At 41.2% G+C, this 16,773-nt stretch overlaps 1 protein-coding gene across 1 annotated transcript in view; it reads right to left on the bottom strand.

Annotated features, from left to right (window-relative positions):
* Positions 1-8,185: 8,185 nt before the first annotated feature.
* The window catches only part of LIN28B (lin-28 homolog B), an 88,726-nt gene continuing 80,138 nt past the window's right edge, over positions 8,186-16,773 (bottom strand). The window contains exon 4 of the mRNA XM_075046378.1: positions 8,186-8,555. Coding sequence (XP_074902479.1) covers positions 8,186-8,555 — 370 coding nt within the window. The remainder of the gene's footprint in view (positions 8,556-16,773) is intronic.

The following is a 16,773-nucleotide window of genomic DNA, read 5'->3' as shown; positions in this document are numbered from 1 at the left end:
ATCTGTGCAGTAGGCCAGAATGACTGAAAAAACTGACTTTCCTTTAGTACTGCCAGTAACATGTTTACTTAGCAATGGCCAAGATGACTCCATCAGTTCTTTTCAGCTACAAACCATCTCTAGATATTTAGTCTTGAAGGCATCAAACGAAAGAAATCGCAGTCCAATGCAGTCTGCCCCATGCCTTGGGGGTGTGCGTGCGTGTATTGTTCTGCCGGTTAATTATCTCCACTACTGGAAATGTCTACTTACTTCTGGCTGGTGATTTTGCCTTTCTCCTGCAGGGAGGAAGGCAGTATTCAGCTTCCAGCAGTGGCCCAGTAAATGCCATATCGCCATGGCTAGTAGGGCTACATTGTTTGGCTAGTGTCTGTTCTGGGTAACGCAGCCTTTGAACCAGAGTCTGCCTGACTAAAGACAGGAGGCTGGTTTTAAAGTCAGAGCTGGATACACTATTCCAGCATCAAAGTTGAAGGACTCCGGAGGAGGAGAGTAGCAAGTTTCTCAAAATGATAATAAAGGAGGAGGCAACTCCTCATAAAAAAAAATAGATATTGGGTCTTGTCTGTCATATTAAAAGAAGAAAGGGTTTTACGTTTTCTTACTGGTGCCCGAAGGGACTTTCTACTCTAGTGGACAAAGACAAAGAGCTGGAAGTTGAGGCCAGAGGAACTGGAAATGAGGCACTACTTGTTAGCAGCAGGTGATTAAAACAAGCTGTCACGGAGCAGAGCATCTCTTTTTTCTCAAAAGCATTCAGGCCTGATCTGAAGCCCAGCTGGAAAATATGCTTAAAGCAGCCAAGCAAACAAGGCTCCAGTTAAAGCTGAGTGCTAAAATTCAATACAATAGTAACTGCCCTGAATTTAATAGCCTGTGTCATGCAGCAGGTCAAACTAGATAAACAACTGATGCTTTCTGGCCTTGAATTTTGGATTATTTAGAAAAAAATGGGTTGCAAGCATCTAAAGCTGGATGGATACCTAAGCTCAGTACTTGTTTCTCTTTCTGCCTAGTTCACCTTCTCCTGGTTGGTAAAATCGGAGTAATGACACCAGTTCATCTGTGTTGGTTTATGAACCGTTTGGCTGCTCCAGCCCTAAATATCTAGGCTAAAAGTGCTGGACAGCAAGTAACACCCAGGGGCAAATATTGAACGGTCAGGAAACAAAAATTGACCAGCTGCATGTTAACTGAGCATCAGCAGCCTGAAAATGTGCCCTGGGCTTGATGGCAACTACTCTGCAATCATGCAGTGGGCAACACTTGCAAAAAAATAACGGGTGCAGAGTAACCTGCTCTCGAGGGGACTGGTTCTCCTGGAGGTCAACAGCATTGCAGGCAGCAGATGCCACTGGGCACACCAGAGTGCTTTGCTGAAAAGGTCTTTAATTAATCAGGCCACCACCTAAATGTTACTAATAAATGGGCGGAGGACATCCACAGAATGAACTCCCTCCTCTTCACCACAGAGTTTCCATCTGTGCAAGTATACAGGAAAGGAGAGTGTTAAGTATGTAGAGCAACATGCAAGTACATGAAATTATCTGCAGCTGGGATATTTTTATTATCAGGGAAAAGATGACTGGTGTGGAGGGAAAGAGCTTTTCATGAATTAAGAGTAATTTTGAAATGACTGGCTTGTGTAAGCAGCTCCTGGTTGCAACAGATTGCAGGAAAAATACAATTCTTTCAAAAAAGGCTAAATTTGTTTTGGCACTTAGGGTTACAGAAAGACTGGAAATAGCTTGGAAGCACGCATCCTAAGATCTACAGAACAGGGAAGCAAATGAACATGCTGCTTTTATAATTATTTCAAAGGGCTGCTGTGATCTTTATATTACTTTGTTGACTAATTCAGAAGCTTCAACCCAATAATTTCTTCTCGTTGGCATGTTGTTAATATTGCTAATGTTATGTGGCAGTTACGTCGTCTCTGCAAGGTTAGGACTGGGGGGCTTGCTTGCAGCAGTGGATTCAGGTACTCCGGATGACCTGTCTTTGACTAGTGCACAAGACATGACTTCCTGCCTTTAACATGAAGATAATAGTTCTTAACTGCCTGGGGGAGCTGCTGAAAGGATAAAGACCACTGACTTCTAGATGCTCTGGGAGGGTGGCATGCACACGTCAGGGACTAGATAGGAAGAATTAGGTGTTGCTGCTTGTCCAGGCGCTTTGGTTTCAGCCACTATTAGGCACCGCTGGAGGGGAGGTTTTTCTGTTTTACTTGTTCCAAGGGCTTCTGACATCTGTGCGTGTCCAGAGCTGCTCACAGCTCCCCGAGGTGGCTTGCTCCTGCCTGTGTCATCTTGCGGGGTGGTGCAGAAGTTAGACGGTGGCGTGCCCAGGGTGTCCCCTCCCATTCCCCAAAACACTGGGGTCAGGCAGGCCAGGACCATGTGTAACAACCCGGTGTGAACTGCGTTCTTCAAAGAACACACTTGCAAGATGTTTTAAAGAAAGCCTTGCTCCTCGCGACTGACCCAAGAAGTGGGACGTGTGGGAGGTCGTAACCAAGGGGATTTCCAGGAAAGTGATGAAACCATTTGGCTACAGGTTGGGAGTGGGGTGGGGACAGGAGTGGATGTGATGGGACACGTGTTTGGGACAAAAGTTTGTAGCTCACTCTTTTCTGAGGCTGTGAACTGGGGGGGCGGGGGGGGCAGTAAATGAAGTTTTCTGTGACTAGAAGAGTAGATGATGGAGTGAGTAGATGGTAACCCTTCATGCAGACATTTTTTCTATTTGTACAAACCCTTTTCTGTCTTGCATTTAGTAGAGACTGTTCAATTTTGCTATTAATTATCTATATGTAGAGCCCTGTATTGAAACAGAGGCACTGGAGCTAGTATATACAAGCCCTCAAATATTTTAATACAGAATGATGAGCTAATGCTACCCAATTCACTAATACACTTCATGTAATTTAGAGATGGCATTTCCAGGTAATGGTAGATGACAGCACTTTCATTTCTAAAAGAACCAACTCTTCAAATAATTTTAAATTAGCATGTAATAGACATGTACAAGCTTACAGATTATGGAAGAAGTAATAAAGATGGGATGAGACTTAGATACCAAAAGCTTTTCATCCCATAGAATAACCCAAATGTCTGATAACTTTAACAACCAGTGTATTCTTAGAGAGCAAGTACCAAAAGCTATAATCTTGCAGTTTAATTTCAGTAGCTGAATAGGGTTTGGGGTGCAATTTCTGCAGCATTGCTAGTATGATCCAGGTACGTGTTACTCATTTATTTCTCCTTCCCCCCAACAACAGCTTATATAGCTAAAATTATCTTTTCTGAAGATAATAATCTAAAACTAAGTGAACATAAGTTCATATGAAAAGTCTGCCAAGTGACTGTACAGTGCTTTTTTATCATGCAAATAAAGAAAATCTCAAAGGCTTGCTGTAAATGCCAACGTTATATGTTTTATTTTTAATCAAGTAATTCTTTTAAACCTCACAATATCCATGACTGACAGGAAAAAAAGACATTAGGCATGAAATGAGAATATAAAATACATGATATGTAGAAAGGCAATCAGTGCTTTAGTCCCTCAAGACAGTAAACAGGTGAAATGACCTTCAAAACTTCAACTCACTGTCTTTTTCTTAAAACATAAAATTCAAGTGATTTTTCTTTTATTTCACCTTGTAAACAACATACAAGTCAAAATGGACAATGAGGTAATCTATACTACAGAAGATAATTTAAAAACACTAGATAAGACACAGTATTAAAGACATATAGAAATCAGTGTTCACTTTGGTCTCTAGTATGGTTATTGTTATTATTACCACAAGCAACACATACTAGTTTAAGCCAGTCTGGTGATGTTTGTCAGCCAGTTGTTGCTTAACTTAGTAATCCAAGAGGTAGTCAAAACCATTATCCTTTGTAAAGATGGTTGCTCTTACGTTTGGTTCAATGACAATGGTAGCAAATACCTTGGTACTTTTCAACATTCTCATAAAAACACTGCCGAAGCTGCTAATATACAGCACCGGTTTAGTATATTAAAAAAAAAAACACATGTGTTCATAGATCAACCTCTTGTTTTCAGTCAACGGTTGTAACAGGGGTAACGCAATCAACGGATCTTAAAGAAGAGGCTGTTGATATAGTAAGCAAAATAAGATCGATGCATTTAACAAGGCTCTGCTTGTTTCTAAAACAATACTCAAATCTCATTAAGACTTCTAGAAAATTAAAATCAGTGCATCTGCACATGTACATATCTTCCCAATTACTTTTATATCTAGCACAGGGGAATACATATATATTTTTTTATGATAAACATTTCTTACAGATAAATTAATTAAATTAAATTTAAGACTTGATGAGATTTCCCATGTTCTTTTATAATTCCTCTTACAAAGAATGTTACAAGATCTATAAACACTTTTTATGGGGCTCTATTCACAAAACTAAGTATGACTAAGCAGGAACTCCAGGGTAACACTGGTGCAGAGTAAAACTGGGCTGAAAGAGGTGGCCTGCAAAGGGAAGAGGTAGGATCCAAATGTGGTGTTTGGCACTCCCTGAAAGCTGGCTAAAAGCAAAATATTGCAGATGGTATTCCAATGCCAGATTTACCATCAACTGCAGCAAAAAGTTATTTGGCTCCTCCTCCAAACACAAGTCTTCCTCATGGCCTAACTTTTGTAGCTTGTAAATACCGTGACCTCTCCTTGGGGGTGAGTAAAAAAAATACTTCACAAGGTCCCTTATGATTAAATCAAATCAAGTATTTTGGGGTGGGGGAATGGAAGAGAGAGATATCCTTGTTCCAGGTTTAACCTTATTTCCACTATTGTTAGGAGAAAAATACATTTCTCTGAGCAGATATTTGATCTATTTCTACTCAAACGAATTTTATTGTGAAGCATTCTGGCAAGGACAGGCAGGTGAATAGGGGAAATCTAGGCTGAGCCAATGCTGCAGAATATTAATTTTGTCCTTAGACATGGAGGAAGAATCCCAAACTCAGTCTGTGCCTCCTCCTTTAAAAGGTTCTTTGCTTATTTGGAGAAGCCTATTGAAGGAGTATAACTAGATTTTTTTTTCTACTGCAGCCCAGTGCTAAGTAGTTACCTGCCGCAGCTTGTGCTGCTGAATTTTTAACTTAGGCATGTACATTTTTGTCTCTTCTGGAGATGTATTAATTTTCGTCAACAGTGCCCGTAATCCTTTAGACAGAAAAATAAAAACTTTCAAAGAAATGTTTGGAAACGTCTCATAATTTCAAGTGGATGCTTCATCTTAAACAAGTATTTGCCATCATGTATGCAGTGGTGAACCATCAGTTACATATTTAGTACAGATAAAAAGTATGTACCATAGATCAACAGCCACCTTTAAGGCTAGAGCAGCACAAAGGTGTGTTTATGCAGTAAATATGAGGTAGCCTTTTGCTGTAAACAGAATAATAATTTTATTGTCACCTATGTAAACAAAGTGGGCTTGATGCTTTTGTGTTTTTATTCTTCCCCCACCACCCCCCGTCCCCCATCCCTCCCCTCCTAGAAAAGCTAAGCACCAGTAACTCCAACTGGAAGTCAGTGGGAGCTGTGGTTGCCCAGCATCTCTGGAAACTCAGACCCTGTGAATGTAAAGACACAAATGCTCACATAAGCAACCAGTACAGAATACCACTTTATCATTTCACAGGAACTTATAATACAAAATGCTGAGATCTGATTATCAGAAATGTAGGTCTATGACAACTCAGAGGTAGTTACTATTATCAGTACATAATACTTATATAGAGATAAAAAGGTCTAAGACTATTTGGTTTGTTCTGAGTAAGCAGGTCTGTAGACTACTCTGTAAAGAAAAAACAACATTACATGGTATATTCCCTGAGCAAAGTTCTTTGTCCTGAGTATGTTATGTAATAGTGATAACATTCTAATATATAAAAATAAAACCTTAAGCTTTCAACAATAAGATAGGGTTTGGTATGTGCTCTTAGCAGTTCAGTCTGACTTTGGTGCGCACAGTGATTTCAAACAGCACCAATAAAAATCTGCATGTTGAAAATATTTCCTTATCTCAGCTCTGAACTTCTTACATATAAACAGGGAATGACCAGTTTTCAAATCCACAATTGCCTATTTCTATAAGGAACTTTGGTTTAAATTTTCAAAGTGACCTAAGTTTTGCATCTTTGCTGTTTAACCTGGTTTTTACACCGGCTAGAAGGTTAAGCAATGCCACTTTGATTTGTCTACATAATTTAAATAAGTTTACTATCCTTACGTAAGGCAAGGAAGTTCTTCTCTATAGATATATCACATTCAATATCGTCAAAGGTAAGCTTTGCATTAGCACACTGAGAACTTCAGTATAAACCATCAAGATTCGTCGCAAACGCTGGCAAGGAATTCACGTAAAATAATTTGCTTGAAATTGTGCCCTTCACTGAGGTGTTTGATTACTACCTGTTTACTGAAGCAGCAGCAGCAGCAACAGTAAAAGTCTCATCTGGCAGGACAAGTGGGAAGGGAAGGCCACATAATGAGCCAGCTGCATACCTGTTGTAACTATCGGCTGCAAAAGAGTTACCACGGGTAGGACTTTGGCTCGTTGTAGCCTTTCACGCAGGCTGTTTCTTTAGTTTGATTATCCGAGCTTAAACCTACCCGACTCTTTCAAGCGTTAACAGCCTGTGTTTATTGCCAATGTTAAGGATTATACAGGTTTCTCTAATTAACTTACATCCGCAATGGGATTTGTCAAAGTATGTTATCTTACGTATGACTTGGTAATTCAGAAGTTACAAATGGAAAGCGACTTGAAGTTTTGATAGGCTCCAACTCTATTAACCCCGAGCAAGGGCTGCAGCCCAGGGAGTCTCACTCTGAGGCCACCAATCTTTCTCCTCTTTAATGCAGAAGTGTGTGGTCCCAGCGCACTCTGGACCAAGGCTGGTCAGCAACAGCCTCCAGTTCACAAGAAGTAGATGATGGCCAGGGCTTCTGACAAATTTTCAGGTCCCTTCACTCAGGCTTGTCTGCAGCAGACACCTGTCCTTCTTGACTGTACACATGCTGTATCATCAGCAAGGGAGGCTGGCTGAGCAACCGCAAGTACCCATCTACCTTTATTCTTAAACTATTTATTTATCCCAGGATCTCATTAGCTTTGCATTTTGTTTTCTTTAAAACCAAAACAGACACGAACAACAAAAATCCCTAGGGAGTTCTTTCCACAGCATTTCAAAAGAAAACAAGGGGGAAGTCCCTTCAAATTGAGGGATATTACTTGGGACCAAGAGAAGTTGCTGCTGCTGCTGCTAATACTACCATCAAGGTCCCCTGAATGTTCACAGAATACAAAGGGTTAAACAGGATGGTATCCTGATACCACTCAAAAGGGTCTGTTCCGTAAAAACTTATACATTCTCCCCTACGCAAGTCATGTAAATTACAGTTACAACCATATTAATTTAACAAAACATTTTGAGAAACCAGCACAGAAACTACACATTCATTGTCTTTTTTTGAGCTTTAAACTCCTCACCAACAAAGGATGGTGGCAATGAGAGCTGTGTTGAGTCATGACACTGCCCTGCACCGGCACAGGGAGGGGAGGGCTTTTGCTAGTTTGGAGATGAGAAAGAAGATAACTCAAATTGATGCTACGGGGGATGTCTTAGTATCTTTAGTACCATATGGCAGCTTTAAAATATGAAAGTATCCTTTGGTTCACAAGAGAAGAAACAGTCTTGATCTCAGTTCTGTGTGTGGTTTATCAGGTTTGGTTTGTTTCTGAGTGAGATTTTTTGGGTTTTCTTGTTTGTTTTTCAAACACGTTTGGAAACAGGTTCTAGGAATGAGTTCGGGAACATTTGTGGATACTGCGCCTACCGCTTCACAGTAATGTCTTGTGGGAGAGTGGTCTGATAGAAAAAAATATATATTTATAGATATGTACACATACACACACGCGCGTGCACACTCATACACACACATACAGAAGGTAAAACGTAATGCACCCTGCTCAAATGTATTTTGCTTGGAGTGATTTGTCTGTTAAAGAAAAAAATTCACAGTTCCTCAACAGTAGTTAAAATTCCAGGTCAGCTACTGATAATGAAATTATTTCCCCTGTACTTGCATGAGGTAGACATCCCAAGAGGATAAAGAAAAGGGAAAGTTATGACAAATGATTTAAGTCTTTTTCCTCTTCTGAACAGAAGGCCCCTTTCTGCTCGGTTCTTCGGGCGATGCAGACAACTTACTTGACGAAGCTTCCTGCGGTGACCTGCCCGAGCGCTCCGAGATCTCCGACCTGCCCTCCTGAGAGTACGATGGAGACGAGTAGCCGTGCGTTCCTCCCCCTTCTCTCAGGAAAGCAGAAGTGGAAGGCTGCGGTTCAGCTTCGTGTCTTCCCTGAGAACTAGCGGGCTGCTGCGAGACAGTTTTATGGGGGCAGTTAGCCACCATGTGCATGATGCTCTGACAGTAATGGCACTTCTTTGGCTGCGGAGGTAGACTACATTCTTTAGCGTGGTGGTCGAGACCACCACAGTTGTAGCATCTAAAACCAAAGAGAGACAGCTAGTTACAAAACGCAGCGTCGAACGGCAAGACTCTCCGCGCCAGGTAAGCTCGGCGCGAGCGTGCGCCAGGTCTGCCGGTGAAACGGCGGCGGCTTCTGCACCCATACCCGGCTGCCGTGCCTTTCGGTTTTGCTTTCCAAGCCCCGGGGACGGTGCCCCTTTTTCGCGCCGGTGCCAAAACCCACCCCGTCCTTGTGACCGGGACCCGAACCCACCCCGTCCTTGTGACCGGGACCCGTACCGGGGGCGGCAGCCCGCCGCCGCCGCCGCTCTCCTCACAGGGCGGTCGCCGGGGCGCGGCCCCCCGGCACTCGGCCCCCGCTAGAGGGCGCCAGACAGCCGAGCATCCCGCCGCCGCCGCCGCCTCTCCCTCCCCAGGTATCCCCAGCACCCCTCTCCGTCCCTCTCCCAGGGATTTACAGCGTTCTCCTCCCTTTACCCAGGGATTTACGGCATTAAACGCCTGCGAGCGCCGGCGCTTCAGCGCCTCGGAGGACGGACATCGCAAAGCGGGGCGAGGAGAGGGGGCGAGGCGGCCACCCGCCGAGGTTGCCTCAGCCTGAGGCGCCGCTTCACCCCGCGAGGGCCCGTCAGGGAACGTGCCGAGAGGAGATCCTCGGCCTCAGCGGTCACCGCGTCCTAATGGACACGCTGCTTTCAGCCAGGGAAACCCGGACCTGGAGGAGGGTCGCGGTGCCCCGTCACTAGCCGGGCTCTCGCCCAGGGCCCGGCCCCTTGCCCCCTCCGGCTCAGCCAACGCACGGCGAGGCTAGGGTCCGGGCCAGACTTCTGCAGTGCAGAGGGTCTGTAATGGCATTTATGGTTTCAATTCAAAAGAAAATAAACAAAGCCCCAGCAGGAGTCATAAAACAGGGGTTTGTTTCTGTTCTCCCCGAGTTCCCAAGCTGCGTGCAAGCGGTTGTGACCCAGGGTGCCATCTTCACCAGGAGCCGATGGGCGCAGAGCGCCGCCTCCACGCTGCACGGCCAAGGCCTCCTCCCCAGTTCTCAAAAATGGCTAAACCCCACAGTTCCTCTCCTATTAACCTTGCTAGCCAGGGGAGTCCTGAGGAACTCTCCAGCAATTCCTTACAGAATCCTCTCGCTTTGCAACACACACCAAGAATGCCAGTCCTTGGGTTACATTATTCTAACACGATACAAAGAAATAATTACATGCCTATGCTGGTCGTGTTCACCACTGAGCTTTCTATTTTGGCTATTTTTGTATGGTTTCTGTTTCTTTGTTTTATAAAACTTGCACTGAACGCATAGACATTTGATTTATTATAATCTTACATGCTACTGGAGAGAACTAAACCAATAACTTTTTTTGCTTTCCCTTAACTGTCAACTAATTTAAAAAACAACTGCACAAATACTTAGGGCTGGTGGAATCAACTGAAGGATTAAAAAAGACTGTAACTATAAGTAACTGTATGTACAAAATAGTGCAACGTGTTCTGGCTTGAGCCCACATCAAAATATTTTAAATTTTCAGATTCCTGGTAAGTAGCAAGGCACTGTTTTAGCTACTATTTAGTCATCACTACTAGTCTATACAAACTCAAGAAGTTTAGTCCATGCAAAGCTGTATGTACAGCTGGAATCTCACCTACAGAATTCACCTTCCAAAGAATTGCTATTGATAAAACCTGCGTAATTTTTAAAAAGATTGCAAAATGGCTTTTAACATTTGCAAACCCACTCCAGGAAACAATGTCTCAGCACCTTCCTCTTCATATCTCTTCTTTGCTATTAGCAAGATACTAACCATAGCTTTAACAGACAAATGAAAAAACAGCCAAGTTGCCCATGGCATGCTGTTGTGCCCTACAAGACTGACCTGTAATTTAGAGAAGTTAAACGATGAACAGAACTTCATTATCCTTTCAGAAAACATCATAATTAAATTGTTGTATCTTCCCTAAAAGTTAATAAGAAACCGAACCCATTATACTGAACTCTGTACTTCTATGACAATTGCAATAATGTATTTTAGGTGAACTGGTTCCATTTTTATGTCACCACTGGAATTTGAAGACTATGTTTACACTAGTCTGTCTGCATATACTACAGAATAACCCATGGAGAGACACAGAATATAAAACTTCCTTTGAATCAAGAAGAAAATGACATGTACAAGCCCCACTGTCATTTAGTATTGATTTCCCTAGCACAGGAAGGGAAAGGACATACTAAATGTGTTGTAAAATACAAACGTTCTGATCTACAACCAAAACACCGAGCTTTTATCTCCCTATAATTTAAAAAAGTTGTAAGTTATTAAACAAGACTCCTCTGACTGTTTTTTCCCAAATCATTGCAGGTATTTTCAAATTACCACTTAACAGCAGCATTCAGTCTTCTTAACTGGTATTCAGCTATGTTTCCCTGGCAAGCTTTCTAAACACCTTCTGGATAAAATAATAAGGAAGTAAAACTTGCACTTAGAGAAACAAAAGAACAGCAACAACAAAAACCCTTAAGTGTTTACCTTCTCCCTCTCCAATAAATACAATCTAAGAATTCACAAATGTGGTATTTATTATAGTTTAGGTTATATTGAAGTGATGTTTATTATTGTCTTCTTCATCGATTTCTAGCAGTGTACTTGTTCCTGGGCTAAGTATAGTATAATACAGTATAACATGGGAGTGTGCAGAAATTCTGGGAGTTGTGCATTTTATCTTAATTAAGAACACAGAATTTTATAGCTGTGAATACATTTGCACTTGCTTCTTTCCCTTAATATCTCATGTATTTAGAATGGTTAAAAAGAAAAAGTTTGAAAATAGGTTAAAGGGCCTCCCTCAGTAGCAGGGTAGGCAGTAGCCATGGACAAATCAATTTAATCAGTCACTATGGTATGCACTGTGTTATCCAATTCAGTGAACCATTTCACCTCACCAATTGACCAAGAACCTGCTGTCAAGGCCCCTGCTTTCACTGAAGAGGCCTCCATCACCTTTTGCATATATATTTATCAATACATCCTATTTGCAAATATTGTAATTCCCTGCATTTATTTAAATCACCTCTAAAATGTCACCATAAAAGAAAACTCTATCAGAAGCAGTTATGATTAAACTATGATTTGGCTTTTCAGGAATGTTTTTTATTACCAACTCAAGCATCTGGCTAAAGTGTCGCATTAGAATATATAAGTGCCAGCCGGGGTGTGCCTGGACTTAAACAGGAGGGTGGTATTTATTCAGTTCTTTTAACTATTTATTCATTCCTTGTCAATCACTCTTACCAGGAGAACAGATCACACCCCGCTCTGAAATGCCTTCCTTCTCAAGGGATTTACACCAAAATGGAAATGGCCAGCCACCTCAGAGCTCACAAATGATACCACATGGCATCATCCACACGTATTAAGGTATGGTATTAACCCTTTTGTCCAAAATGCTTCGACTCTTTGCTCCTCTCTGCTGTATATACTTGCAACATAATGAAACCTGATAGCGTATGATACGCGCATGTAAGCTTATACATCCACATCTCTATATACATAAATATATAGAACAATATACAAGCTGGCTCCTGCCAAGAAAATTAGCAAATTCTCATTTGAGTATGTTCTCAGAAACTCTAGATTAGTACAACCATAACAAGCATTTCTTCACTTCAGAAGCACCATGGAAATAATGTATGTTAGCTTAAACACAACATAAAAGTTTATATGTAAATTGCATCATGAGATGAATAAACCACAAAAAGCCCTTAAAAGTGCAATTATAGTAGAAGTAACCCTTACAAAAAAGCAACAGCAAGAAGGATTTGTTAGAATAGGACTGTCTTTCTCACAGTAGGCTCCCATGATTTACTAGGTAGCTTCAGGCTCAGAAAATAATGGAACAGAGTAAATAAAGAGATAGCAATTATCCTAACAGGGAATCCTTTCTTCACTACAGCACTGACAGGAGGTGAATCAGGGTGGTTTTTTTTAATATAAAAAAGGTGAATATTTTAATAAAGGAACACCTTGAGGAACTTGTCTAGCATTGTATTTCAACATTCTCAAGAAAACAGTAACATTAATACCTGCTAACGAAGAAAGAAGAGAGCATATAGCAAGGTTAAAAAACACTTCTAAATTCTCCTTCACTATGGATTTGTGATTGCACAGAACTCTACAGATTAAAGAAAACACAAAAAAGCAAAAAGCATACAGATTCCAACATAAACTATGTTGTATTAATTGCAATAAGCTGATGATTGAAATTCATTAGAAATACTCAACTTCACAACCAAGTGCAAATGCAAAATAAAATACTCTCTAGTTTTCGGCTTTTTTCCTTGTCCTGGCAGTCAACTCCTCCTTAGGAAGCACACCCTATCCCTATCCCTTTTAAAATGACAATACCCCTGCCTTGCAAAGACGTTTGCCACAGTAACAGCTCAACTGAGCTAAGCTGTAAGGAGGGTAAGTGCAACTGCTTGCTTCTTCATGCTGCTTTATAATATGATTTAGATGCTAATCCAATATATATGACAAGTAGACAATCATTTGTGTGGCTCCACACTATTATCTGTTGAGAGAAAAAGCTTTAAAATTACGCCGATGACTGACTTTTTCTTGGAGGAGGGAAGGAGAGGGGTTAACATCTAACAGGGATAGCAAGACTAAAAAGGGATAGAAAGACTAAAATAATTCACCAATATATTCCCTACGCCAAATCCTCCTTTGTTTTTCCTTTTTGAATGCTATCAGACAATGAAAAACTGCATCTTGGCTAACAACGCTCCATGTAGCAATATTAATGCTTTGAAAAATGGCATGTGCAAGTGAGATTTTTTACAATACACTGAATGCCAACTAAGCAGTTAAAGCATAAAGGAAATGTTTAGAATCGTACCTAAATGTGCTGTCTTTTTTAGTAATTACTTTCACAACATACCTAAAGAAAGGCCGGTTCCTGCAGACAGAACATGCAGCAGATCGCTTGAACTACCCTATTTTGCTGTAAACTGAGGTCAAACTATCCATGCTCTAACAGAAATATGGGTCTTAGACAAAACTAAGATGTTTTACTCTTCAATGGCTTCAGTGACTTGTCTTGAGAATCAGGCCGTGGGGCAGTGCAAGGGGACAATTCTTGCTGGTGGATGTGAACACCTAGAAAAGCTCGGGGAGGCATGTGTTTGCTCAGGCACCACCTGGGACAAGTGAGAAACACCTCTAACACCTCCACAGGACTGAAAGAGTCTTCTGGACTGTCGAGGATCTGCTAATTTAAAATTGTCTTTGAGATAAAATACAAGTACATTTTAACAGATTACTTAAATATTCCAGTAACCAAATCCTGGATATCAAATCTGTCACAGCATCACTCCAAAGACTGACAGGACCACAGGGGATTGCTGCTAAACAGACACCTCTTGTATGTTACTGTATTATAAAAGGACTAACCACTTTTACTTAATACCGGTGTAACACCAAAATCCTTCTTGCTGAGAAGCCTACACTTAAAATTGAAAAAACAGTTTGAGTATTTTTTTGAAATAGGGCATTACCCTTACGCCTTAAAACAGATAGCACATGCAGACCTCATCCTTTTAGAGCAAGAAATGCTGAAACTAAGTATGAGGCTGCAGTCACTGCAGCTTCAAAACAGGCAGCAACTGTCCTTGGAAAATAAAAGTTTGGTCGGCTGCCAGGGCTACAAGCTGCAGGAGCAGGAGTGCATGGCAAGGGAGGAGCGGGAGGTGTGGTGGGGACCACTGTGCACCCTGACCGGCAGCCAGTGCCTAGTGGCAGCCCCGCACTGGTCACCAGCTCCTCTGGCATTTCACTTCTTCCTCCGCTGCTTTTACAGGGGGATTCCCTTGCAGACATTGTTTCAGGACATTTCTCCCTTCCCCAGAACCTTTTAAGCAGCATTAAATCCCCGGAGAAATAAAGCCGGCCCGTGTTTTTTAAAAAATCATGGAGTGCAGGAGGGAGCCTCGCTGCACTCCCTCGCTGCGGAGCTGTGCCCCACAGCTGCCCCACTCCCTGCACCCAGCAGGGAATTAACACGCAGAAACGTGGCCCAGCTTTTTGTTTTTAAAGGATGAAAACCACCCGTGAGTCAACGAGACATACACAAGACACACGGCACACACTCTGCCTGTGCCCTACGAGAAGGAAATTGCTGGAATGTTTCTGCTCACATGCATGTTGCTGGGTTTTATGCCATTTAGTTTATCAACCTTTAATTCTTAAGCTGTAGCCAAATGCAGGAGCGAATACAGGAAGCTTTGAAAACGCTCTAATAAGGTATTGGTATTCAAAATATTGAATACTGAAATAATACTGAAAAAATCATTTAAGGTCAAGTGAAATTATCTTGTTAAATAGAGAATGGAGCATTTAGCATCTCCATCAGAGCATTTATGGCATGTCCAGCAAGCAGGGTCACACTAAGGCAGAAAACTTCACTAGCACCCTCATTTATCAATCCATTAAAAAAAAAAAAAATCAGTTTTATTTTAAAACTGTAATTATTTTTAGCAAAGTATGTTGGAAAATGGTGTATCACCAATTCAGAAAGCAGCACATCGGAGCCACATTTAGATTTGTGTTGATTCTGCGAGTGTTTGCTACCCTGAACCCCTCCTTCATACAAAACACTGTGCAGAGGCAGCATGCTGGGAAAGTTAATTGCAGGCTGTTGTTCTTCAGTAAAATTCAGTTTGAAAATTTCCTGTGCTTTACTAGCTTTTTAAGATTAACAGAAATATCATTTTCTAAGAAAAAAGGTAACTTCCTAAAGAAGTAAAGATGAAATAAAATAAAAATGCTCATCTATCTGCTTCTCCAAATCCTACAACACATGATAAAGTACCAGAAATAGGAGACACTCAATTTTGTGAGAAAAACAAGGTCCCTTCATTTTTTTAAGCTTGCCTTCTTTCATCTTACAGATAGCCCCAGCATGCTGACACAAACCCACTGTCTGCAAGGCTTCCAATAACACAGGGTCGAATATTGATGATGTTTACTCGTTACAAATAAATAAATAAAAATGCTCCATTGTAAACTCATCAGATCGACTAGTTTTCAGTGGTTAGTTGTAAATCAATCTATTTTCCCTGGTGTATTGCAGAAATAATATCAATAGGTTACGGTCTTTTGTTGCTGGGGTTTCCCCTCCCCCTCACCCCCCAACAAAGAAGCTGACAAACAACACGGGGCATTTGCCTGATAAATCAGGCCTGTCGGGATACAATTTAGCTTAAGTTCGTGAGGAAATGAATTTGCTTTAAATCTGCTAATACAATTTTATGGGAAGGTGGATTTTTTTCTTTTTTTTTTTGAGAACCAAGAACAACAATGAAACAGAAAGGTGGTTCAAAATGCACAAAATGCAGTCTTTTTCTGCACAAAAATGGAAAGGACTACACGGACAGCAGCTCTTAAAAAATAACCTCGACGATGTCATTTCCATTCTTTCTTCCCTTCCATGAAACCTTATCTCTGCTATCCACTCAGCCCTCTTTACAGGCATGGAGGAAAATTATTTTTCACATAATCACATAAAAATCCTTATGAAATGCATCCTCACAGAGGAATGCTTTGGATGTACTTTCATTTGTTACAACAAAAGGGTTTTCTTTACATTGAGAGTTAAGAACTCCTGAAATAACAATTTACAAAGCAAGGTCTTTTTTCTAAATAACATGAAAGATGGTTTTCCTCCAATAGTATCAATATAGCGTGGAAAGAATGTGTATATTTTAATGGCTTTAACCCATCCAGATAGAGCAGATACAAGATCAGTGACGGTTTAAGTAAGTTATGTTTTAAACAGTCGTATATCATGCATTTCAAACATGAAATGTTATACTGCGATTTCAAATAAGTCTACTACTGTTAATCTTTTTGCATTATGAAACCACACACACAAGTGTTCTCAACCACAAATTTCCCTTGTAAGCCTTAATTTCTGTGGGAATAATAAAAGAAAGGGTATTTTAAATTAAAACAGTTCTATATGCAGTACTTTTAAAAACAGTATTTTCCGTAGTTCACATTGGTGGAAAGGCTGCCATATGGATTTGCTCTGGGTATCACTGCAGTGCGTACCCATGCTTGCAGCCTATTGCCAAAGTTAGCTGGCATGCAGCACTGGGCGGGAGTGGAGGTGGCCAGAACTAAGTAAACTTTGGCGGGCTGAGTTTGAAACCACTCCTCGGTGCCCCTGTT

Source organism: Buteo buteo, chromosome 15 (genome assembly GCF_964188355.1).
Source record: "Buteo buteo chromosome 15, bButBut1.hap1.1, whole genome shotgun sequence".
Lineage (NCBI taxonomy): Eukaryota > Metazoa > Chordata > Aves > Accipitriformes > Accipitridae > Buteo > Buteo buteo.
This window is presented reverse-complemented; position numbering and strand designations above follow the sequence as displayed.